Source organism: Parambassis ranga, chromosome 15 (genome assembly GCF_900634625.1).
Source record: "Parambassis ranga chromosome 15, fParRan2.1, whole genome shotgun sequence".
Taxonomy (NCBI): Eukaryota; Metazoa; Chordata; class Actinopteri; family Ambassidae; genus Parambassis; species Parambassis ranga.
In genome coordinates, this window is record NC_041035.1 from 5,456,205 (window position 1) to 5,481,682 (window position 25,478).

At 46.8% G+C, this 25,478-nt stretch overlaps 2 protein-coding genes and 1 long non-coding RNA gene across 6 annotated transcripts; 2 read left to right on the top strand and 1 right to left on the bottom strand.

The window, feature by feature from the left end:
- Window positions 1-1,248: 1,248 nt before the first annotated feature.
- On the top strand, window positions 1,249-6,451 carry LOC114447431 (homeodomain-interacting protein kinase 2-like). 3 transcript variants are annotated; one of them, XM_028423680.1, is made up of 3 exons: window positions 1,249-1,263; window positions 2,628-4,974; window positions 5,123-5,256. In XM_028423680.1, exon 2 carries the CDS (start codon window positions 2,773-2,775, stop codon window positions 4,324-4,326), a length of 1,554 nt encoding a protein of 517 aa, XP_028279481.1. In that variant the 5' UTR covers window positions 1,249-1,263; window positions 2,628-2,772; the 3' UTR covers window positions 4,327-4,974; window positions 5,123-5,256. The 3 variants fall into 3 exon arrangements, with proteins under 3 accessions (XP_028279481.1, XP_028279483.1, XP_028279482.1); XM_028423682.1 differs by lacking the exons at window positions 1,249-1,263; window positions 5,123-5,256 and adding exons at window positions 1,508-1,630; window positions 6,422-6,451; XM_028423681.1 differs by lacking the exon at window positions 1,249-1,263 and adding an exon at window positions 1,508-1,630.
- A 4,529-nt stretch (window positions 6,452-10,980) lies between these two features.
- On the bottom strand, window positions 10,981-16,197 carry LOC114447439 (uncharacterized). The gene is made up of 4 exons (XR_003671842.1): window positions 16,148-16,197; window positions 12,483-12,584; window positions 12,203-12,318; window positions 10,981-11,183 (listed from the first exon to the last, which is right to left on the bottom strand). It is a non-coding gene; the product is annotated as an uncharacterized LOC114447439 (long non-coding RNA).
- Window positions 16,198-16,611: 414 nt separating this feature from the next.
- LOC114447429 (homeodomain-interacting protein kinase 2-like) lies at window positions 16,612-20,729 on the top strand. Of its 2 annotated transcripts, none has more exons than XM_028423678.1 (3): window positions 16,612-16,626; window positions 17,994-20,340; window positions 20,490-20,729. In XM_028423678.1, the coding sequence occupies exon 2, from the start codon at window positions 18,139-18,141 to the stop codon at window positions 19,690-19,692; it is 1,554 nt and encodes a 517-aa protein (XP_028279479.1). In that variant the 5' UTR covers window positions 16,612-16,626; window positions 17,994-18,138; the 3' UTR covers window positions 19,693-20,340; window positions 20,490-20,729. The 2 variants fall into 2 exon arrangements, with proteins under 2 accessions (XP_028279479.1, XP_028279480.1); XM_028423679.1 differs by having other exon boundaries at window positions 20,494-20,729.
- The last annotated feature ends 4,749 nt before the right edge of the window (window positions 20,730-25,478 follow it).

A 25,478-nucleotide genomic window follows, 5' to 3' on the forward strand; every position in this document is an offset into this window, starting at 1 on the left:
ATGAGTTGTGACCTACAGATAATTTTAAGATATTTTTTGTTAATAAAAAAAAGAGGAACTAAGAGATAATACTAAGACGGACACGGCCAACATCTCCTGACTCTACCTGCACAAAACAGGACATCGCACCAGCTGTGAGGCTTGTAACAAACTTGAATAGAACAAAAATGAGTGGAAGTGTGGCAGTTCCAGGACAGCAGGTTGCACCTGGTACTAACCCACAACTCCACCTTGGGAATTTCACCCAAGGAATTAAAGTTTAGTGGTTTCCCCCATTTGGTTCTTAAATGAAAGGCACACTAGTTGATTGCACTGAAAGACTACAGAGAGGTTCCAGGTTAAAACAGTTTTATTAATGAGTTATAAAAAAATTGTATAGAGTTCAGCAACTGAAAAGACAAACTAACTAATCAAATGCCCAAAAGATCAAAATCAACCAAAATAAATTCATTTAAAAAAAAGAATAAATCAAACTAAACCATACTAACCGTAGTACAATAATATTTTAATCAAAACAACCAAAACAGAAACCCCAAAGAAGGAAGAAAACCCAAATGAAATAGCGCTAACAGCTAGCAGCTAGCAGCTAACAGCTAGCAGCTAGCAGCTAACAGCTAACAGCTAACAGTAGCCGGCGCTAGCCCATGGAAAGACGACAAGATGGGGCACGCCCGCAAAACAGCAGCGGTGTCCACCACAGATACAGGAGTTATTACATTACTTCTCCGCAACCCCAAACCCGATCGTAAAATAAATTACAGCCATAAACAACAACGTGACCGCGATCAGTCTACCTGCACCGGTGACAGTGGAAGAGGAGGTGAGGCAACCAGGGAGCCGGGCCTGCATGCCAAGGAGACAAGAGAGGGAAGCCAAGCTGCGGTCTCCCTTTTAATAGGCTGCCCTCTAGTGTCCATTTGCCAAAAGGGACCCAAACAAACAAGCCATGACCCTCCTCATCCTGCTATAGATGCTTTGCATTTAATGATGTGTCTGTAACAGACTTTTGTGCATTTCTGTCATGTTTGTTGCACATTAATAAAATGTTTAGTTTAACAAGTAGTTCATTAAACCCACTTCTACACATTTAAACAGGTCCAGGGTTAAATATTGATCAGTTTTGGATAATGTTGATTTTTGAATGTGTGAAAACAACAGCTGCGACATTTGAATGTTGTGAGTCATCAAAGCCCGTGAGAGTGTCACACAGACACACAGAGCTGCAGAGATCCACAGCTCAGTCCAGCTGCAGCCTTCAGAGAGGTAAGAGCACTTTTCTTCAGCTGTAAAACTTGGTGTTTGTGAGGACATTTACTTTGCTGACAGGAGGATCTGTTCATTAGTCACACTGTGTGTAGTTACTGTGGCGGTTTCGGGCACGGGGAAACCGGGGGTCGCCCGGGGCGGCATCACACAGGGGGCGGTTGGAAAAGAATCAGATCGAAGGAGTGAGAGGTCTTACCGTTAAGATCATTAAACAACGCGGAAGTTTTGGGGCCAAACTGGACAGACAGCAGAGCTGAGAGACAGAGGACTGTGGTCTGATGCTGGACTGAGAGTTTAAGGCTGCGCGCTGTGTTTTTATAACGTCCATCCATGACGCTGCTCTGGCTCCTCGGTTAGCGAACAAGTTAAGTCCATAAATAAGTCCGTCTTTCAGTGACAGGCTGATTAAACTAAAGTAAGAATACTGCTGACTGTCAGCTGGTTTTATGAGTTAAATTAAAAAGTGGGAATGATTATTTTTCATCCATATTTATCATCCATCCTCTCTTCACTCGATGCCCACAGCCTGGACCATCACACAGGTTTCAAAATCACTAGTTGCACAAAGTGTTACAACCTTTTATGTTGCTTACAGAAATCTGAAAGCACTATCATTGCTAACAAAGAATTATATGTATGGATAAAATGCAGTCCTATTGTAGTACAGTGAAATATTTTCGTTTTGTCTGAATAAGCAAGGACATATTGATTTGATCCAGTAGTGCTCTAGTGTAAATGGCTTATGTTAGTATAATTAAAAAAAATATAGACAATGGGGAATTTATTTTTTATACCATTTCTCATCATATTTTCCATTTTGCAACCTGTCATGTTTGTTTTCTGTAATGTTTGTTTCTCTCTCTCTCTCTCTCTCCTTCATTCTCTCTGTCCTGTCTCTCTCTTCTTCTCCTCTCTCTCCTTCATCCCGGCCGACTGTCAGCAGGAAGGTTCTTCCTTATGAGCCGGATCCTGCTCAAGGTTTCTTCCTGTTAAAAGGGAGTTTTTCCTGACACTGTGGCTCTTAAGGGGGTTCAGGCTCTGGGTCTCTGTGAAGCGCTTTAAGACAATTTCTGATTGTAAAACGCGCCATATTAATAAAACTGAATTGAGTTGAATTGCAGCCTTCCCCCTTATTTAATGACCTCCGCTTTTTTTTGTTGGTGGGGGGGGGTTATTCAATGTAGAACCGCCACTGGACTGACATGTCAGTGTGTTGCCGTGATGAGCAGATGTAAAAACACCTCAGCTCTTCTTCTTTTGTTGCCTGTGTGTGAAATAACCAACTTCTGTATTTTTTCATGGCTGCTGTTATAGTTTTTATGACGTGGTTTTATAGTTTTTCTCTTTATGTTTATTAACAGAGAGTCTTCGATCACTGACAGGACAACACATCAGCAAGACAAATCTACAGTCAACACAGGATTTAACAGAATCTTTGTGGACTAAAAGACACCCTTGGATACCCTTGGACAGCACTATTTTGCATTTCTGCAAGTGCAGAGCAAAATGTCGATGAGAAAACTCTTTCCTGTTGGAGCCACTCTTGGCCCCTCTCACAGAATTGAGGCTTTTCTCGGTGAGGGTGCATTTGGTTGTGTAATCAAATGTTTTAACTCAGAAACCAACATGTCAGAAGCCGTTAAAGTTGCCACAGGGCAAGAAACTGTCCAACAAGCAACGGCTGAAATGAACATACTGAGGAGTCTCAGCCACCTGGATGCAGACAGCTGCCACATCGTCAAGTTCAATGGACATTTCCTTCATAAGAAGGACATCTGCTTAAAATTTGAACTTTTGGACCAGAGTCTGCATGAATACCTGCGTGACCGACACTTCCAGGGTCTTCCACTCCTACAGGTCAGGACAGTTTTACATCAGCTGGCCACAGCTCTGCTCCACCTGCAGTCGGCTGAAGTCATACATGCAGATCTCAAGCCACAAAATATAATGGTTGTGAACCGTCAGGACGACCCCATCCAAGTGAAGATTATTGACTTTGGCTTTGCTCAGCCCACCTCTGAGACCAACTCTGACACCTATGTTCAGAGTCTTCCTTACACGGCCCCAGAGGTGCTTCTGGACGCTCCCTTCAACGAGGCCATTGACATGTGGACTCTGGGATTGATAGCCGTAGAACTGGCTGTTGGGCGTCCTCTGTACCCTGCACCTGATCCTTATAATATGCTTAAATATATAATAAGCACTCAGGGTCAGATACCAGACGACGTCCTTGACCGTGGGAGTCTTACCGAGGAGTATTTCCAGCCTCAAGATAACAGCAAACAGCGCTGGGCTCTCCGAAAACCAGAGGAGGTCTTCTTTTCAGAAGATTCTTCTGTCCACAACCGCTACTACTTCCTCCGCAGCCTTGACGACCTTGAGGCTCTGATGACACACCTGTCAGGAAGCCACCCTGATCAGCCTCATTTTGTTGATCTAGTTAAACGGATGTTGCACTTGGATGCTGATCAACGCATCAAACCTATGGAGGCGTTGAACCATCCATTTTTCACTGCCATCCACCCTGAGACCAACCAAGGTGTGGTAGGTGTCAATATGGAGGACCTCCAGGCCAGTGAGCAACCATCCTGCAGCCTGGTAGCAGCATCAGAGATTGTTCCAATTAGTGAACAAACGTCTGCTATCCCTTTGGTTGTGCTGTTCAACAATGACAAAGAAGATATCTCCACGGAGGTGTCAAACCAGCCAGACCAACCATTCATTGCTCCTGCAGACTCTTTGAGCTCTGAACCAGACACCAGCCATGACACTACAACCATCAGCATCAGCAACCAGCAGACCAGGGAGCAACTGTCCTGCAGAAATGAAGCAACACCAGAGATTGCTCCAAGCAGTGACCTAGAGTCAGTCATCTCCTTGACTCTAGGTCTCCATAGCAATACCAGAGAAGAAGCTGTTCTGGAGCAAAGCAACAAACATGTCTCCATAGAAATAGCAGAACACAGTGATGCTTCGGATGAAGATCAGGTTGAGAATGGTGGATGCTTTTGGCACATCATAAGAAAAGTGATAGATGCCTTCCACTACTACTTCTGCTGACCAGCAACAACAAAACCCATGTAGATAAGTTCTAATTTTATTTTATTTTTATTTTTTATTTTTTCTTATTTTATATTTTTATTTTATAATAAGAATATGAATAAGAATAAGAATGACTCCAGACGACGTTGCTCCTCCTCGCTCTGCCAGAGGGCGGACTCCAGACGACGTCGCTCCTCCCCACTCTGGTGGGGTTCCGCCCCCGGCTTCCTGTCCTGACCTTAGTGGTCCACCGCTCCCGAGCCTCTGTTCCAGTCCTGGTGGGCCTCCTCTCCTGAGTCCTCGTCCTGACCGTAGTGGTCCACCGCTCCCGAGCCTCTGTTCCAGTCCTGGTGGGCCTCCTCTCCTGAGTCCTCGTCCTGACCGTAGTGGTCCACTGCTCCCGAGCCTCCGCTCCGGTCCTGGTGGGCCTCCCCTTCGAAGTCCTCTTCCTGACCCTGTTGGCCCCGACGCCGGTGGTTCTTCGCCTCTGGTCTCCAGTCCCGACGCCGGTGGTCCTCCCTCAGTTCTGGTTTCCTGTCCAGACCCCGGAGGGTCCTCGGCTCGAGTTTCCTGTCCGGACCCCGGAGGGTCCTCGGCTCTGGGTTCCAGCCCGGACCCCAGTGGGTCCTCTGCTCCAGCGCCAGTCTCCAGCCCGGACCCTAGAAGGTCAGCAGTTAAGCAAGAACATATGTTTGATCCAGTAGTGCTCTAGTGTACATGGCTTATGTTAGTTTAATTTAAAAAAACTAGACAAAAATAGACAATGGGGAATTTATTTCTTATACCATTTCTCATTATATTTTCCATTTTGCAGGCAGCCCGGACCCGGTGGGTCCTCTGCTCCAGCGCCGGTCTCCAGCCCGGACCCTGGAGGGTCCTCTGCTCCAGCGCCGGTTTCCAGCCCAGACCCTGGAGGGTCCCCTGCTCCAGCGCCGGCTTCCAGCCCGGACCCCGGTGGGTCCTCCTCCGCGTCTCTACGGACCTTCTGCCCGGACCCCGGTGGGTCCTCCTCCTCGTCTCTGCCGATACTCCGCCCGGACCCTGGAGGGTCTGCATCTTTGTCCTCGCTGGTCTCTTGCCCCCGGAGGGTCCGCTGCCTCGTCCTCGCTGGTTTTCTGCCCGGACCCCGGAGGGTCCTGGGCTCCGGTTTCCTGTCCGGACCCCGGAGGGTCCTCGGCTCTGCGTTCCAGCCCGGACCCCGGTGGGTCCTCTGATCCAGCGCCGGTCTCCAGTCCGGACCCTGGAGGGTCCTCTGCTCCAGCGCCGGTTTCCAGCCCAGACCCTGGAGGGTCCCCTGCTCCAGCGCCGGTTTCCAGCCCGGACCCCGGTGGGTCCTCCTCCTCGTCTCTACCGACCTTCTGCCTGGACCCCGGTGGGTCCTTCTCCTCGTCTCTGCCGATCCTCCGCCCGGACCCTGGAGGGTCCGCATCTTTGTCCTCGCTGGTCTTCTGCCCAGACCCCGGAGGGTCCGCTGCCTCGTCCTCGCTGGTCTTCTGCCCAGACCCCGGAGGGTTCGCTGCCTCGTCCTCGCTGGTCTTCTGCCCGGACCCCGGAGGGTCCTCGGTTCTGGTTTCCTGTCCGGACCCCGGAGGGTCCTCGGCTCCGGTTTCCTGTCCGGACCCCGGAGGGTCCTCGGCTCTGGGTTCAGTTAAGTCCATAAATAAGTCCGTCTTTCAGTGACAGGCTGATTAAACTAAAGTAAGAATACTGCTGACTGTCAGCTGGTTTTATGACTTAAATTAAAAAGTGGGAATGATTATTTTTCATCCATATTTATCATCCATCCTCTCTTCACTCGATGCCCACAGCCTGGACCATCACACAGGTTTCAAAATCACTAGTTGCCCAAAGTGTTACAACCTTTTATGTTGTTTACAGAAATCTGAAAGCACTATCATTGCTAACAAAGATATTTATGGATAAAATGCAGTCCTATTGTAGTACAGTGAAATATTTTCGTTTTGTCTGAATAAGCAAGGACATATGTTTGATCCAGTAATGCTCTAGTGTACATGGCTTATGTTAGTTCAATTTAAAAAAAATAGACAAAAATAGACAATGGGGAATTTATTTCTTATACCATTTCTCATTATATTTTCCATTTTGCAGGCAGCCCGGACCCCGGTGGGTCCTCTGCTCCAGCGCCGGTCTCCAGCCCGGACCCTGGAGGGTCCTCTGCTCCAGCGCCGGTTTCCAGCCCAGACCCTGGAGGGTCCCCTGCTCCAGCGCCGGTTTCCAGCCCGGACCCCGGTGGGTCCTCCTCCTCATCTCTGCCGATCCTCCGCCTGGACCCTGGAGGGTCCGCTACGCCATCTCTGGCGGTCTTCTGCCCGGACCCCGGAGGGTCCGCATCTTCGTCCTTGCTGGTCTTCTGCCCGGACCCCGGAGGGTCTGCATCTTTGTCCTCGCTGGTTTTCTGCCCGGACCCGGAGGGTCCGCTGTCTCGTCCTCACTGGTCTTCTGCCCGGAGCCCGGAGGGTCCGCGTCTCCATTCCTGGTGGTCTTCCGACCGGACCCTGGAGCGTCCGCATCTCCATCTCTGCTGGTCTTCCGACCGGACCCTGCAAGGCCCGTGACTCTGCCTCCACTGGCCTTTTGCCCTTCTCCCTGCCTCTGTTGGGCATCTGTCAGGACCCAGAAGGTCCCAGACCCCTGACTGTTTTGGCCCCCTGGCCAGTTTGACTCTGTGGCCTCTGGCCATTTCTGAACCTCGTCGTCCTCCTGAACTTTTGCCCGTTGGGTCTCCCTTGTTTAAACTCTGGTTGCTGTTATTTTGTTTTGTCCCTCCTCCGGTCCTTCCCCCACCCTCCCGGCTTGGTTTGGACTCTTCTGCTTCGCCTGGAAGCCGTCCCTGGAGGGGGGGGTACTGTCATGAGCCGGTGTTCTGATCATCATCATCATTTTTTTGTAGTCATTTTGAGATTGATTCCTTCCTCTTATTTTATTATTATTTAGCATCTTCTCTCTTCTCGTCTCCTCTTGTCTTCCCTGCCGTTCCTCCTCCCTCCTGTTCCCTCTGCTCCTCAGTCCTTCCCTCTCTCCTCCTCTAGCCTCCTCCCTGATTATCAGCTCCTCCCTGATTGTGTTCACCTGTGTCTCACCCTCCTTATTTAAGCCTTGTGTTTTCCTTTGTCTTCGTCGGATCATTGTGTTTGTCGTTCCTGTGTGCTGTACTCCGTTGTTCCTCCATGCTCCTGGTTAGTTTTGAGTTAATTTTCCCTGGTATTTATTTTATGAACTCTAGTTTGCCTTTTGGACTTGGCTTCAGTTTTTTAGGAGCTCACCTTTTGTTCACCTCCTCATCTGTATTTAGTTGATTTGCTAGAATAAATCTCCCTTTTGTTCCACTTTGATTTTGTCTGCGTTTGGGTCCTTAAACACTCCACATGACAGTTTCTTTTTTATTGTTTTATTGAACATACATTTTTATTGGCTATTTGATGGTTTAGATTTCAAAATGATTCAATTTTGGACATTTGGTGCAATTAATATTCAGTTGAACTGAAGGGGGGGTCAAAACTAAGCTCAAATCATGAGGAGATATGTAAAATAATCATCTGTTTGCTGCTTTCAGTAGGTGTACACACAAATTTGACTTGGAATTCCAAAACGTTCAACCAAGTGTGGTATATAATACCGTAATATATAAAAACAAAATTCACTTGATCATCCACCAGACTCAGTCAACAGCACATTCTAAAATGTTTCCAAGGTTTTTAAGAGGACACATGTGGAATAAAAATAACTAGAATGTACAGTTCTTAGAGAAACTGCAGTGTGATCACTGAAACCCTTTCACAGCTTGCTTGGACATGAGCTATGGCTACCAAAACATATTTGTCACATGTTAGCATGTGTGTTGCTTTCTCATTAAGCCCGTGTCAGCACACAGGTCTGATGAAAGTTAAACAATGGGTCCAAAAATCAGGGTTTAACCTCAGAGACTCAGAGAATTTGACACCAGGGCCTCACACAAAGTACAAAAACATGCAGCTATAAAGCACAAGTGCCTTCTTCAGTCCTGCTACTGTTCTGGTGTGGAGGAGCACTCACATGCTTTGATGTGTCACAATAGAACACCACACAGGTGTTATTATACTGCACACAGAGGCCTGGTATCCAGGAGCTATACCTTCAACAGGAGCAGTCTTGGGATCAGATACGCTCTTCATACGTAGCGGAGGACCATCTGGGGTGATCAAATAAATATTTTACTTTATAATATAGAATGTTTTATTGCTGCCTTCACTGGTAAATCCAGCATGACCATAAATCTGTACATTACATATTTTAAATAGCCAAAAGGCCATTGACAACAGGGTAAGCTATGCAGAGTGCCATCCATACTCAACTCGGCTGTGACCCCCACACTGGGAGAGTGGCTCCAACAGATCCCAGGAACAACATCAGAGCTCTCAGTCCAGAAGAGTGCAGTGCATGGAACAGCTAAGATACAGTGAAGATCCCTCAAACTCCCAGGACTCTGGGAGAGGACCCGAGATTGAGGAAGACACACACACCACCCATAAGGGTGCAAAGGGAAATTTTCTTATACCAGTGGTCCTAGTTAATCAAACGTCTGTGGAATCAGCCTGTCCAGTAGCAAGCAACACTGATTGTGGATCAATTTCAGCTGCTGCTGTGCAAACGGAACAGACAACAGGTGGAAATGAGAGGCAGTTATCAAGACAAGCCCTATAAAGGAGGGTATCTGATATAATATTTGATACTACTTTTATACTCATTAGTAATCCCAGATGAATGTGTCCTTTAGTAGAGAGACTTTATTTTTATGTAACTTAATCTTCACTCATCTCAGATTTTTTTTACTCCATCTTTACCATCATTGCTGTTGAGTATGATATTACCCATTTCCACATGACACCATCAACACTATGAGGATGTGTGTTTTATTATCAAATATATAGCAACAACAAAACCCATGTACATAAGTTCTAATAAGAAATAATGTAAAATATTAAATATTTGTTCATGTCTTTATCAATGTCATTTAATCAATTCAAATCCGTCTCTCTTACAGAATTTCACTCTGTCCACTCAGCCAATCGCCAGTCTGGACTGGAGCCCTGACAAGCAGGGCCTGTGTGTGTGTTCAGGTTTTGACCAGTCGGTCCGTGTACTCATCACCACCAAACTCAATGTGCTGTGAAGAGGTAGGCTGCAGCAATGGTAGGAAATGAGACACATAGCCTCTGGCTTAGAATAATTGGGGATCAAGCTTTCATGTCTTTCTGATTTATGTTGCTGTTTTTGCAGAAGGCTCACTTAAAACACCTGGTTTTCGTTGCACTGTTGTTGAACATCATGCTATTGTTAATAATGTATTTTTTATACATTGTATTGAGAACCTTGTGTTTTCAAATTAAATGTGCTTTTGGAGAAAAAATATACTTCTCAGCATCTTTTTCCCTCTGTGGGCCCAATCTTAAATCCTAATCTTAAACTGGTGGGTAACATATCCAGCATTTGAACCTGAAGAAGTCCTGCAGCTCATCATCATCCTCCTGTCCTTTATATCTTTGTTATTGATATGAGTTTATATGTGCATTTAATTCAGCTTCAGTACAGATATAGATCAGTTGAAATGTAATCTCCATGTTAAGAAAGGGGGATGTAGTATATAGTGCCGCGCATTGATATATGCGACATGCATTAGGTGTGGAGCGCGGAGCGTTAGTTGTTACCATAGTAACTGGATGTTTGCTGGTAATAAAAAGAATGAACTCCGACTGGAGAAGCTGCCTCCCAATCTTCATTTATGGACTCCACAGCAAGATGAGAACGACTGTAACTGTAACTGTAACGACTGATCAACGAGGGAGATCCAGATACAGGTTTTCAGTTTTTATTTTTTTTTCTGAATGCTTAAACACTAACAATGATTCTTATAGCACAATTTCTTAAACTATTAGTAGTTATAGTATAAAAATCACTCACTGAGTTTGCAAAACTAAAAGCAAAAATGCTGCTTTACACTCAGTTTGCACTTGTAGCACACAATTTGCAATTGTATAAATATAATCCACTGCACAGCATCTTTTTGCTGAACTGTAAACACAACTCACTGCTTTACACACAATTTCCAAATGATCAACACACTCCTAGTAAAACTACACACATTCATGGCTGGTATTTACACTATTTTGCCAACTGTCTGGCTACACTGTCACATGTGAGAACTGTTTTACATCATTAGTTCACTTTGCATTCAGCATGAGCTCTGTAAATAAGCCACAGGTAAGCTTCAGTGTGGAGAACAATGGAGGGAGAAGGAGACTGAGAAGAGTGAGAATTAGAGGAGGATGAGGACATGAGGAAGCAGGAGGAAGAGGAAGACGAAGACCAGGAGGAGAATTTAGAGGAAGAGGACGAGGAGGTGAAGAGGAAGGAGGAAGGGTAAGAAGAAATAGAATTACTGTCATCAGAGCTACAATAGTGGATCATGTGATCAACCATGGAATGACCCTGAGGGAAGCTGGACAACGGGTTCAGCCTGAGCCGCTACACTGTAGCAAGCATCATAAGGACATATTGATGAGACTCGTTTAAGTTTTGTAGGTGTACCATACTCTAATGAGAAAAACAACAATACTGTACATGTAAAACTGGAACTGTTACTCCACAGAATTGCTCGACATCCAGCATCTGGAAGGAGGCATGTGAGGATATGGACCAGGCATCATGTCAGGCCTGGATACAGCACTCCAGGAGACATGTCAACCATGAGGGCGAAAGTACAAAATAACCAAAAACAACCACAAGGGCGAAAATGTCAGTCCATAAAACAAAACTACCACAAGGGTGAAAAAGTCCAGGTCCAGAGCAAGGATCAGCTGGGCAGTGTGGCTGGAGGCCTAACAAGGAGAACAAGGTTAGAACGAGAACTAGGAAACAGATAAGGTACAAGGCTGGTTGCTTGCGACTCAAGGTACGTGAAGAACTGGCACGGAAGTCAAGGGGAGAGGTGTTTAAGTACCTGCACTGAGGCAGAGGATTGGACAAGGTAAGTTGAGTCTAGCTCAACTCCGCCCAGCAGATCTCACGCACCCAGAAGGTAAGGCACAGGAGAAGAGCAGAGCAACAACAAAACAGAAAGCTCACCTGCTCTCCTGCTGTGGAGCAGGTGAGCAGCACCAAGTTCCTGGGTGTGCACATCACTGAGGACCTCTCCTGGACTAACAACACTGCATCACTGACCAAGAAGGCACAGCAGCGCCTCTACTTCCTCCGCAAGCTTAAAAGAGCCAGAGCCCCTCCCTCCATCCTGTGCACCTTCTACAGAGGGGCTGTTGAGAGCATCCTGTCCAGCTGCATCACTGTGTGGTACGGAGCCTGCACCGCCACCTGCAGGAAGACGCTTCATCGCATAGTGAGAGCAGCTGAGAGGATCACCCTCTCCCCTCCCTCCAAGACCTCTACGACAGCCGTCTCACCCGAAAGGCCCTCCGCATCACAGGAGACCCCACCCACCCTTCACACCGCTTCTTCAGTCTGCTGCCATCAGGAAAGAGACTGCGCAGCCTCCGGGCCAGGACCAGCAGACTGAGGGACAGCTTCATCCACCATCAGGAAGCTGAACTCTCTCCGTGCTGCGCCCCACTTTCTCCCCTTTCCCCTACATTTTTTACACTTTATATTTATCTTAACTTTTTAGTTATATGTTATATGTTGCGGAGTGAAGAGTAACGCAATTTCGATTCTCTGTATGTCCAGCACATATAGCAGATTTGACAATAAAGCTGACTTTGACTTGACTTTGACTTATTGTGTTAGGGCACATTAGGGTGCATCATGCTGTCCACTTTCTCCAGATGTAGGTAATTTGTTCCTGTAAGGCTGCAAGAAAAGAAAGAGGGGGAAAACTGAAGCTTACCCCATTTTTAATGTTGGTTTCCCACCGCAGAGACATGTTCCGCAGGTCAAACAGTTTGATGTCGCCATTGTCATAACCAGCACACACACAGCAATCCTGATCATTGAAGGCATGACCTAAAATAAATATGAAGTGTTAAACTTTGAAAAGATTCATGAAAATAGACTTACATGCACAATGTAGCTTTGTGGGCACATTTTCAATGGTATGGTGATTCATTTGCACAACCTGGTTGCAGTTATCAGTTTATGTACTGTTTCCTGAAGCATATTTTACCCACCAAATGCAACAGTCCAGCAATCCCTCTTGGTTTCTCCTTCCATAGGTTCCATGTTGGCTACAGGTGAGTCCTTCTGTCTAGGATCCCACACCTTTACTGTCCCTGTAAAACCCAAAAGCAACTTAGATTTTAAACAGTGACTATAGGATCTACTTTTTGTATAATTATACAATTATATAATATAATTATAATGTATAATTTGTACATATGGTCTGTGACCTGTACATATGACCTGTGACAGCAACAGCTCTCTGCTGAACCAGCTGAATGACTTCTTTGGACGCTTTGAAGCACTCAACAGCACTCCTGCACAAAAAATCACATCCTCTCCCACTGACCAGGTATTTTCCCTGTCACGAGCCAGCGTGAAGACATCTCTCAGCCAGATCAACGCACGCAAAGCTCCTGGTCCTGACAACATACCTGGCTGTGTGCTCAGAGACTATGCTGAGGAGCTCGCTGAGGTGTTTACAGACATCTTCAACATCTCACTGAGCCAGGCTGTTGTCCCCACCTGCTTCAAAGCCACCACGATCATCCCTGTGCCAAAGAAGTCCACCCCAGCCTGCTTCAATGACTACCGTCCAGTAGCACTCACACCCATCATCATGAAGTGCCTTGAACGGTTAGTCATGAAACACATCAACACGGCCCTTCCTCCCTCCCTGGACCCCTTCCAGTTTGCATATCGGCCCAACCGGTCAACCAGTGATGCTGTTTCCACAGCACTCCACACAGCTCTCACCCACCTGGAAAATAAAGACTCATACGTTCGAATGCTGTTCATAGACTTCAGCTCAGCATTTAACACCATCATCCCACAGCAGCTCATCAACAAACTGGACCAGCTGGGGCTGAACTCCTTGCTGTGCAACTGGCTGCTGGACTTCCTCACCGGGAGACCTCAGACAGCGCGGGTCGGCAGAAACACATCCAGCACCATCATAATGAACACCGGGGCTCCCCAAGGATGTGTGCTGAGCCCCCTCCTCTTCACTCTGCTGACCCATGACTGCACGCCACCACACAACTCCAACATCTTTGTGAAGTTTGCGGATGACACAACTGTGGTGGGTCTCATCTCCGATGGAGATGAAACAAACTACAGGAATGAGGTGCACCTTCTGGCCGAGTGGTGCAGAGACCACAACCTCTCCCTGAATGTGGAGAAGACAAAGGAGTGGTTGTGGACTACAGGAGAGCACAGAGTCAGCACACCCCTCTGACCATCGGCGGTGCTGCTGTGGAGCAGGTGAGCAGCACCAAGTTCCTGGGTGTGCACATCACTGAGGACCTCTCCTGGACTAACAACACTGCATCACTGACCAAGAAGGCACAGCAGCGCCTCTACTTCCTCCGCAAGCTCAAAAGAGCCAGAGCCCCTCCCTCCATCCTGTGCACCTTCTACAGAGGGGCTGTTGAGAGCATCCTGTCCAGCTGCATCACTGTGTGGTACGGAGCCTGCACCGCCACCTGCAGGAAGATGCTTCATCGCATAGTGAGAGCAGCTGAGAGGATCACCCTCTCCCCTCCCTCCAAGAACTCTACGACAGCCGTCTCACCCGAAAGGCCCTCCGCATCACAGGAGACCCCACCCACCCTTCACACCGCTTCTTCAGTCTGCTGCCATCAGGAAAGAGACTGCGCAGCCTCCGGGCCAGGACCAGCAGACTGAGGGACAGCTTCATCCACCAGGCTGTCAGGAAGCTGAACTCTCTCCCTGCTGTGCCCCACTTTCTCCCCCTTCCCTGACACCACCCCCCCACCCCTCCCCAAGATAGGAACTCTGTGTACCAGCCACTTTACCCTGTGCATTCTCTTGCACCTTAGTCATGTCATACCAGTCTCATATAAGCTACTATAACTTAAACTATTCCTGGACTGTTTACATTATGCCAACTGAACTGTCTTGCACTATACATCTTTTGCACTCTCACTGCATTGCGCCTTCATTTTGTGCCTTGTATTTTGTGTGTGCCTCATTGTAGGTACATTTTTTTTACACTTTATATTTATCTTAAGTTTTTAGTTATATGTTGCGGAGTGAAGAGTAATGCAATTTCGATTCTCTGTATGTCCAGCACATATAGCAGATTTGACAATAAAGCTGACTTTGACTATTGTTTAAGCTTGTTTAACAAAATGATTTTAATTTGGAGTATTCTGCCTTTGTTTGAAAACTGTTGTGAACGTCTTAAAACTTAAATCCGCTGCCCCTAGAGGTGCCACAAATATACAGCAGTAACTTACAGTGGTATCTGATAGCTGAAATATTTTTTGTATTAAGAGAGTTATACCAAATCTGGTTGTATGCGTTTAAGCCAGTGATGTGCACTATAGATTTATGTTGTGATTAAGTGTGAACATTGTGGAAATGACTTAAGTGAAGACTTGTTATCAGAATCAGAATGACTTTATTTATCCCTGAGGGGAAATTCTTTTTGATACAGACAGAAATTAAAGATAAATTGAAGTATGAAATTAAAATGTTTAAATACCTAGATAGCATTTAAATCTCTGAGTTGTATCTAAATAAGAACATATTTACTATATTAAAAACCTTTACATAGTAAAGAGCAGGACATGAATGTACCAGTATGGATGTGCAGTGTCTGAGTGACTGTCACAGTTCAGAGTTCAGTAGTTTGATTGAGACAGGCAGGAATGACTTCCTGTGTCTCTCAGTGGTGCATTGTGGGAGTCGGAGTCTGTTGCTGAACGAGCTCCTGTAGCTGGTCAGCACAGTGTGGAGCGGGTGAGAGGGACAGTCCAGTATAGTTTTTGCTTTGGACAACATCCTCCTCTGACACACCTCTGTCAGAGAGTCCAGTCCTCTCCCACAACATGGCCGCCTTCCTGATGATTCTGTTGATGTCCCTCACCCTCAGACTGCTGCCCCAGACAACAGCACACATGATGGCACTGGCCACCACAGACTCATAGAACATCCTCAGCATCCTGCAGATGTTGAAGGACCTCAGCTGCCTCAGAAAGGCCCTTCCTGTAAACAGTGTCCACGTTCTTACTCCAGTCCAGTTTGTGGTCCAAGTATTCCCAGGTATTTGTACTCTACCTATGAGTTGTGACCTACAGATAATTTTAAGATATTTTTTGTTAATAAAAAAAAGAGGAACTAAGAGATAATACTAAAGACGGACACGGCCTGCTGAACAGACACAGCCAACGTCTCCTGACTCTACTTGCACGAAACAGGACATCGCACCAGCTGTGAGGCTTGTAACAAACTTGAATAGAACAAAAATGAGTGGATGTGTGGCAGTTCACAAAATCAACCAAAATAAATTCATTTAAAAAAAAGAATAAATCAAACTAAACCATACTAACCGTAGTACAATAATATTTTAATCAAAACAACCAAAACAGAAACCCCAAAGAAGGAAGAAAACCCAAATGAAATAGCGCTAACAGCTAGCAGCTAACAGCTAGCAGCTAGCAGCTAACAGCTAGCAGCTAGCAGCGAACAGCTAGCAGCTAACAGTAGCCGGCGCTAGCCCATGCAAAGACGACAAGGTGGGGCACGCCCGCAAAGCAGCAGCGGTGTCCACCACAGATACAGGAGTTATTACATTACTTCTCCGCAACCCCAAACCCGATCGTAAAATAAATTACAGCCATGAACAACAACGTGACCGCGATCAGTCTACCTGCACCGGTGACAGTGGAAGAGGAGGTGAGGCAACCAGGGAGCCGGGCCTGCATGCCAAGGAGACAAGAGAGGGAAGCCAGGATGCGGTCTCCCTTTTAATAGGCTGCCCTCTAGTGTCCATTTGCCAATAGGGACCCAAACAAGCCATGACCCTCCTCATCCTGCTATAGATGCTTTGCATTTAATGATGTGTCTGTAACAGTGTGTGTGTAACAGACTTTTGTGCGTTTCTGTCATGTTTGTTGCACATTAATAAAATGTTTAGTTTAACAAGTAGTTCATTAAACCCACTTCTACACATTTCAACAGGTCCAGGGTTAAATATTGATCAGTTTTGGATAATGTTGATTTTTGAATGTGTGAAAACAACAGCTGCGACATTTGAATGTTGTGAGTCATCAAAGCCCGTGAGAGTGTCACACAGACACACAGAGCTGCAGAGATCCACAGCTCAGTCCAGCTGCAGCCTTCAGAGAGGTAAGAGCACTTTTCTTCAGCTGTAAAACTTGGTGTTTGTGAGGACATTTACTTTGCTGACAGGAGGATCTGTTCATTAGTCACACTGTGTGTAGTTACTGTGGCGGTTTCGGGCACGGGGAAACCGGGGGTCGCCCGGGGCGGCATCACACAGGGGGCGGTTGGAAAAGAATCAGATCGAAGGAGTGAGAGGTCTTACCGTTAAGATCATTAAACAACGCGGAAGTTTTGGGGCCAAACTGGACAGACAGCAGAGCTGAGAGACAGAGGACTGTGGTCTGATGCTGGACTGAGAGTTTAAGGCTGCGCGCTGTGTTTTTATAACGTCCATCCATGACGCTGCTCTGACTCCTCGGTTAGCGAACAAGTTAAGTCCATAAATAAGTCCGTCTTTCAGTGACAGGCTGATTAAACTAAAGTAAGAATACTGCTGACTGTCAGCTGGTTTTATGAGTTAAATTAAAAAGTGGGAATGATTATTTTTCATCCATATTTATCATCCATCCTCTCTTCACTCGATGCCCACAGCCTGGACCATCACAGGTCAGGTTTCAAAATCACTAGTTGCACAAAGTGTTACAACCTTTTATGTTGCTTACAGAAATCTGAAAGCACTATCATTGCTAACAAAGAATTATATGTATGGATAAAATGCAGTCCTATTGTAGTACAGTGAAATATTTTCGTTTTGTCTGAATAAGCAAGGACATATTGATTTGATCCAGTAGTGCTCTAGTGTAAATGGCTTATGTTAGTATAATTAAAAAAAATATAGACAATGGGGAATTTATTTTTTATACCATTTCTCATCATATTTTCCATTTTGCAACCTGTCATGTTTGTTTTCTGTAATGTTTGTTTCTCTCTCTCTCTCTCTCTCCTTCATTCTCTCTGTCCTGTCTCTCTCTTCTTCTCCTCTCTCTCCTTCATCCCGGCCGACTGTCAGCAGGAAGGTTCTTCCTTATGAGCCGGATCCTGCTCAAGGTTTCTTCCTGTTAAAAGGGAGTTTTTCCTGACACTGTGGCTCTTAAGGGGGTTCAGGCTCTGGGTCTCTGTGAAGCGCTTTAAGACAATTTCTGATTGTAAAACGCGCCATATTAATAAAACTGAATTGAGTTGAATTGCAGCCTTCCCCCTTATTTAATGACCTCCGCTTTTTTTTGTTGGTGGGGGGGGGTTATTCAATGTAGAACCGCCACTGGACCGACATGTCAGTGTGTTGCCGTGATGAGCAGATGTAAAAACACCTCAGCTCTTCTTCTTTTGTTGCCTGTGTGTGAAATAACCAACTTCTGTATTTTTTCATGGCTGCTGTTATAGTTTTTATGACGTGGTTTTATAGTTTTTCTCTTTATGTTTATTAACAGAGAGTCTTCGATCACTGACAGGACAACACATCAGCAAGACAAATCTACAGTCAACACAGGATTTAACAGAATCTTTGTGGACTAAAAGACACCCTTGGATACCCTTGGACAGCACTATTTTGCATTTCTGCAAGTGCAGAGCAAAATGTCGATGAGAAAACTCTTTCCTGTTGGAGCCACTCTTGGCCCCTCTCACAGAATTGAGGCTTTTCTCGGTGAGGGTGCATTTGGTTGTGTAATCAAATGTTTTAACTCAGAAACCAACATGTCAGAAGCCGTTAAAGTTGCCACAGGGCAAGAAACTGTCCAACAAGCAACGGCTGAAATGAACATACTGAGGAGTCTCAGCCACCTGGATGCAGACAGCTGCCACATCGTCAAGTTCAATGGACATTTCCTTCATAAGAAGGACATCTGCTTAAAATTTGAACTTTTGGACCAGAGTCTGCATGAATACCTGCGTGACCGACACTTCCAGGGTCTTCCACTCCTACAGGTCAGGACAGTTTTACATCAGCTGGCCACAGCTCTGCTCCACCTGCAGTCGGCTGAAGTCATACATGCGGATCTCAAGCCACAAAATATAATGGTTGTGAACCGTCAGGACGACCCCATCCAAGTGAAGATTATTGACTTTGGCTTTGCTCAGCCCACCTCTGAGACCAACTCTGACACCTATGTTCAGAGTCTTCCTTACACGGCCCCAGAGGTGCTTCTGGACGCTCCCTTCAACGAGGCCATTGACATGTGGACTCTGGGATTGATAGCCGTAGAACTGGCTGTTGGGCGTCCTCTGTACCCTGCACCTGATCCTTATAATATGCTTAAATATATAATAAGCACTCAGGGTCAGATACCAGACGACGTCCTTGACCGTGGGAGTCTTACCGAGGAGTATTTCCAGCCTCAAGATAACAGCAAACAGCGCTGGGCTCTCCGAAAACCAGAGGAGGTCTTCTTTTCAGAAGATTCTTCTGTCCACAACCGCTACTACTTCCTCCGCAGCCTTGACGACCTTGAGGCTCTGATGACACACCTGTCAGGAAGCCACCCTGATCAGCCTCATTTTGTTGATCTAGTTAAACGGATGTTGCACTTGGATGCCGATCAACGCATCAAACCTATGGAGGCGTTGAACCATCCATTTTTCACTGCCATCCACCCTGAGACCAACCAAGGTGTGGTAGGCGTCAATATGGAGGACCTCCAGGCCAGTGAGCAACCATCCTGCAGCCTGGTAGCAGCATCAGAGATTGTTCCAATCAGTGAACAAACATCTGCTATCCCTTTGGTTGTGCTGTTCAACAATGACAAAGAAGATATCTCCACGGAGGTGTCAAACCAGCCAGACCAACCATTCATTGCTCCTGCAGACTCTTTGAGCTCTGAACCAGACACCAGCCATGACACTACAACCATCAGCATCAGCAACCAGCAGACCAGGGAGCAACTGTCCTGCAGAAATGAAGCAACACCAGAGATTGCTCCAAGCAGTGACCTAGAGTCAGTCATCTCCTTGACTCTAGGTCTCCATAGCAATACCAGAGAAGAAGCTGTTCTGGAGCAAAGCAACAAACATGTCTCCATAGAAATAGCAGAACACAGTGATGCTTCGGATGAAGATCAGGTTGAGAATGGTGGATGCTTTTGGCACATCATAAGAAAAGTGATAGATGCCTTCCACTACTACTTCTGCTGACCAGCAACAACAAAACCCATGTAGATAAGTTCTAATTTTATTTTATTTTTATTTTTTATTTTTTCTTATTTTATATTTTTATTTTATAATAAGAATATGAATAAGAATAAGAATGACTCCAGACGACGTTGCTCCTCCTCGCTCTGCCAGAGGGCGGACTCCAGACGGCGTCGCTCCTCCCCGCTCTGGTGGGGTTCCGCCCCCGGCTTCCTGTCCTGACCTTAGTGGTCCACCGCTCCCGAGCCTCTGTTCCAGTCCTGGTGGGCCTCCTCTCTTGAGTCCTCGTCCTGACCGTAGTGGTCCACCGCTCCCGAGCCTCTGTTCCAGTCCTGGTGGGCCTCCTCTCCTGAGTCCTCGTCCTGACCGTAGTGGTCCACTGCTCCCGAGCCTCCGCTCCGGTCCTGGTGGGCCTCCCCTTCGAAGTCCTCTTCCTGACCCTGTTGGCCCCGACGCCGGTGGTTCTTCGCCTCTGGTCTCCAGTCCCGACGCCGGTGGTCCTCCCTCAGTTCTGGTTTCCTGTCCAGACCCCGGAGGGTCCTCGGCTCGAGTTTCCTGTCCGGACCCCGGAGGGTCCTCGGCTCTGGGTTCCAGCCCGGACCCCAGTGGGTCCTCTGCTCCAGCGCCAGTCTCCAGCCCGGACCCTAGAAGGTCAGCAGTTAAGCAAGAACATATGTTTGATCCAGTAGTGCTCTAGTGTACATGGCTTATGTTAGTTTAATTTAAAAAAAACTAGACAAAAATAGACAATGGGGAATTTATTTCTTATACCATTTCTCATTATATTTTCCATTTTGCAGGCAGCCCGGACCCCGGTGGGTCCTCTGCTCCAGCGCCAGTATCCAGCCCAGACCCTAGAGGGTCCCCTGCTCCAGCGCCGGCTTCCAGCCCGGACCCCGGTGGGTCCTCCTCCTCGTCTCTACGGACCTTCTGCCCGGACCCCGGTGGGTCCTCCTCCTCGTCTCTGCCGATACTCCGCCCGGACCCTGGAGGGTCTGCATCTTTGTCCTCGCTGGTCTCCTGCCCCCGGAGGGTCCGCTGCCTCGTCCTCGCCGGTTTTCTGCCCGGACCCCGGAGGGTCCTGGGCTCCGGTTTCCTGTCCGGACCCCGGAGGGTCCTCGGCTCTGCGTTCCAGCCCGGACCCCGGTGGGTCCTCTGATCCAGCGCCGGTCTCCAGTCCGGACCCTGGAGGGTCCTCTGCTCCAGCGCCGGTTTCCAGCCCAGACCCTGGAGGGTCCCCTGCTCCAGCGCCGGTTTCCAGCCCGGACCCCGGTGGGTCCTCCTCCTCGTCTCTACCGACCTTCTGCCCGGACCCCGGTGGGTCCTTCTCCTCGTCTCTGCCGATCCTCCGCCCGGACCCTGGAGGGTCCGCATCTTTGTCCTCGCTGGTCTTCTGCCCAGACCCCGGAGGGTCCGCTGCCTCGTCCTCGCTGGTCTTCTGCCCAGACCCCGGAGGGTTCGCTGCCTCGTCCTCGCTGGTCTTCTGCCCGGACCCCGGAGGGTCCTCGGTTCTGGTTTCCTGTCCGGACCCCGGAGGGTCCTCGGCTCCGGTTTCCTGTCCGGACCCCGGAGGGTCCTCGGCTCTGGGTTCAGTTAAGTCCATAAATAAGTCCGTCTTTCAGTGACAGGCTGATTAAACTAAAGTAAGAATACTGCTGACTGTCAGCTGGTTTTATGACTTAAATTAAAAAGTGGGAATGATTATTTTTCATCCATATTTATCATCCATCCTCTCTTCACTCGATGCCCACAGCCTGGACCATCACACAGGTTTCAAAATCACTAGTTGCCCAAAGTGTTACAACCTTTTATGTTGTTTACAGAAATCTGAAAGCACTATCATTGCTAACAAAGATATTTATGGATAAAATGCAGTCCTATTGTAGTACAGTGAAATATTTTCGTTTTGTCTGAATAAGCAAGGACATATGTTTGATCCAGTAATGCTCTAGTGTACATGGCTTATGTTGGTTTAATTTAAAAAAAATAGACAAAAATAGACAATGGGGAATTTATTTCTTATACCATTTCTCATTATATTTTCCATTTTGCAGGCAGCCCGGACCCCGGTGGGTCCTCTGCTCCAGCGCCGGTCTCCAGCCCGGACCCTGGAGGGTCCTCTGCTCCAGCGCCGGTTTCCAGCCCAGACCCTGGAGGGTCCCCTGCTCCAGCGCCGGTTTCCAGCCCGGACCCCGGTGGGTCCTCCTCCTCATCTCTGCCGATCCTCCGCCTGGACCCTGGAGGGTCCGCTACGCCATCTCTGGCGGTCTTCTGCCCGGACCCCGGAGGGTCCGCATCTTCGTCCTTGCTGGTCTTCTGCCCGGACCCCGGAGGGTCTGCATCTTTGTCCTCGCTGGTTTTCTGCCCGGACCCGGAGGGTCCGCTGTCTCGTCCTCACTGGTCCTCTGCCCGGAGCCCGGAGGGTCCGCGTCTCCATTCCTGGTGGTCTTCCGACCGGACCCTGGAGCGTCCGCATCTCCATCTCTGCTGGTCTTCCGACCGGACCCTGCGAGGCCCGTGACTCTGCCTCCACTGGCCTTTTGCCCTTCTCCCTGCCTCTGTTGGGCATCTGTCAGGACCCAGAAGGTCCCAGACCCCTGACTGTTTTGGCCCCCTGGCCAGTTTGACTCTGTGGCCTCTGGCCATTTCTGAACCTCGTCGTCCTCCTGAACTTTTGCCCGTTGGGTCTCCCTTGTTTAAACTCTGGTTGCTGTTATTTTGTTTTGTCCCTCCTCCGGTCCTTCCCCCACCCTCCCGGCTTGGTTTGGACTCTTCTGCTTCGCCTGGAAGCCGTCCCTGGAGGGGGGGGTACTGTCATGAGCCGGTGTTCTGATCATCATCATCATTTTTTTGTAGTCATTTTGAGATTATTATTTTATTATTATTTAGCATCTTCTCTCTTCTCGTCTCCTCTTGTCTTCCCTGCCGTTCCTCCTCCCTCCTGTTCCCTCTGCTCCTCAGTCCTTCCCTCTCTCCTCCTCTAGCCTCCTCCCTGATTATCAGCTCCTCCCTGATTGTGTTCACCTGTGTCTCACCCTCCTTATTTAAGCCTTGTGTTTTCCTTTGTCTTCGTCGGATCATTGTGTTTGTCGTTCCTGTGTGCTGTACTCCGTTGTTCCTCCATGCTCCTGGTTAGTTTTGAGTTAATTTTCCCTGGTATTTATTTTATGAACTCTAGTTTGCCTTTTGGACTTGGCTTCAGTTTTTTAGGAGCTCACCTTTTGTTCACCTCCTCATCTGTATTTAGTTGATTTGCTAGAATAAATCTCCCTTTTGTTCCACTTTGATTTTGTCTGCGTTTGGGTCCTTAAACACTCCACATGACAGTTTCTTTTTTATTGTTTTATTGAACATACATTTTTATTGGCTATTTGATGGTTTAGATTTCAAAATGATTCAATTTTGGACATTTGGTGCAATTAATATTCAGTTGAACTGAAGGGGGGGGGGTCAAAACTAAGCTCAAATCATGAGGAGATATGTAAAATAATCATCTGTTTGCTGCTTTCAGTAGGTGTACACACAAATTTGACTTGGAATTCCAAAACGTTCAACCAAGTGTGGTATATAATACCGTAATATATAAAAACAAAATTCACTTGATCATCCACCAGACTCAGTCAACAGCACATTCTAAAATGTTTCCAAGGTTTTTAAGAGGAAACATGTGGAATAAAAATAACTAGAATGTACAGTTCTTAGAGAAACTGCAGTGTGATCACTGAAACCCTTTCACAGCTTGCTTGGACATGAGCTATGGCTACCAAAACATATTTGTCACATGTTAGCATGTGTGTTGCTTTCTCATTAAGCCCGTGTCAGCACACAGGTCTGATGAAAGTTAAACAATGGGTCTAAAAATCAAGGTTTAACCTCAGAGACTCAGAGAATTTGACACCAGGGCCTCACACAAAGTACAAAAACATGCAGCTATAAAGCACAAGTGCCTTCTTCAGTCCTGCTACTGTTCTGGTGTGGAGGAGCACTCACATGCTTTGATGTGTCACAATAGAACACCACACAGGTGTTATTATACTGCACACAGAGGCCTGGTATCCAGGAGCTATACCTTCAACAGGAGCAGTCTTGGGATCAGATACGCTCTTCATACGTAGCGGAGGACCATCTGGGGTGATCAAATAAATATTTTACTTTATAATATAGAATGTTTTATTGCTGCCTTCACTGGTAAATCCAGCATGACCATAAATCTGTACATTACATATTTTAAATAGCCAAAAGGCCTTTGACAACAGGGTAAGCTATGCAGAGTGCCATCCATACTCAACTCGGCTGTGACCCCCACACTGGGAGAGTGGCTCCAACATATCCCAGGAACAACATCAGAGCTCTCAGTCCAGAAGAGTGCAGTGCATGGAACAGCTAAGATACAGTGAGGATCCCTCAAACTCCCAGGACTCTGGGAGAGGACCCGAGATTGAGGAAGACACACACACCACCCATAAGGGTGCAAAGGGAAATTTTCTTATACCAGTGGTCCTAGTTAATCAAACGTCTGTGAAATCAGCCTGTCCAGTAGCAAGCAACACTGATTGTGGATCAATTTCAGCTGCTGCTGTGCAAACGGAACAGACAACAGGTGGAAATGAGAGGCAGTTATCAAGACAAGCCCTATAAAGGAGGGTATCTGATATAATATTTGATACTACTTTTATACTCATTAGTAATCCCAGATGAATGTGTCCTTTAGTAGAGAGACTTTATTTTTATGTAACTTAATCTTCACTCATCTCAGATTTTTTTTACTCCATCTTTACCATCATTGCTGTTGAGTATGATATTACCCATTTCCACATGACACCATCAACACTATAAGGATGTGTGTTTTATTATCAAATATATAGCAACAACAAAACCCATGTACATAAGTTCTAATAAGAAATAATGTAAAATATTAAATATTTGTTCATGTCTTTATCAATGTCATTTAATCAATTCAAATCCGTCTCTCTTACAGAATTTCACTCTGTCCACTCAGCCAATCGCCAGTCTGGACTGGAGCCCTGACAAGCAGGGCCTGTGTGTGTGTTCAGGTTTTGACCAGTCGGTCAGTGTACTCATCACCACCAAACTCAATGTGCTGTGAAGAGGTAGGCTGCAGCAATGGTAGGAAATGAGACACATAGCCTCTGGCTTAGAATAATTGGGGATCAAGCTTTCATGTCTTTCTGATTTATGTTGCTGTTTTTGCAGAAGGCTCACTTAAAACACCTGGTTTTCGTTGCACTGTTGTTGAACATTGTGCTATTGTTAATAATGTATTTTTTATACATTGTATTGAGAACCTTGTGTTTTCAAATTAAATGTGCTTTTGGAGAAAAAATATACTTCTCAGCATCTTTTTCCCTCTGTGGGCCCAATCTTAAGTCTTAATCTTAAGCTGGTGGGTAACATATCCAGCATTTGAACCTGAAGAAGTCCTGCAGCTCATCATCATCCTCCTGTCCTTTATATCTTTGTTATTGATGTGAGTTTATATGTGCATTTAATTCAGCTTCAGTACAGATATAGATCAGTTGAAATGTAATCTCCATGTTAAGAAAGGGGGATGTAGTATATAGTGCCGCGCATTGATATATGCGACATGCATTAGGTGTGGAGCGCGGAGCGTTAGTTGTTACCATAGTAACTGGATGTTTGCTGGTAATAAAAAGAATGAACTCCGACTGGAGAAGCTGCCTCCCAATCTTCATTTATGGACTCCACAGCAAGATGAGAACGACTGTAACTGTAACTGTAACTGTAACGACTGATCAACGAGGGAGATC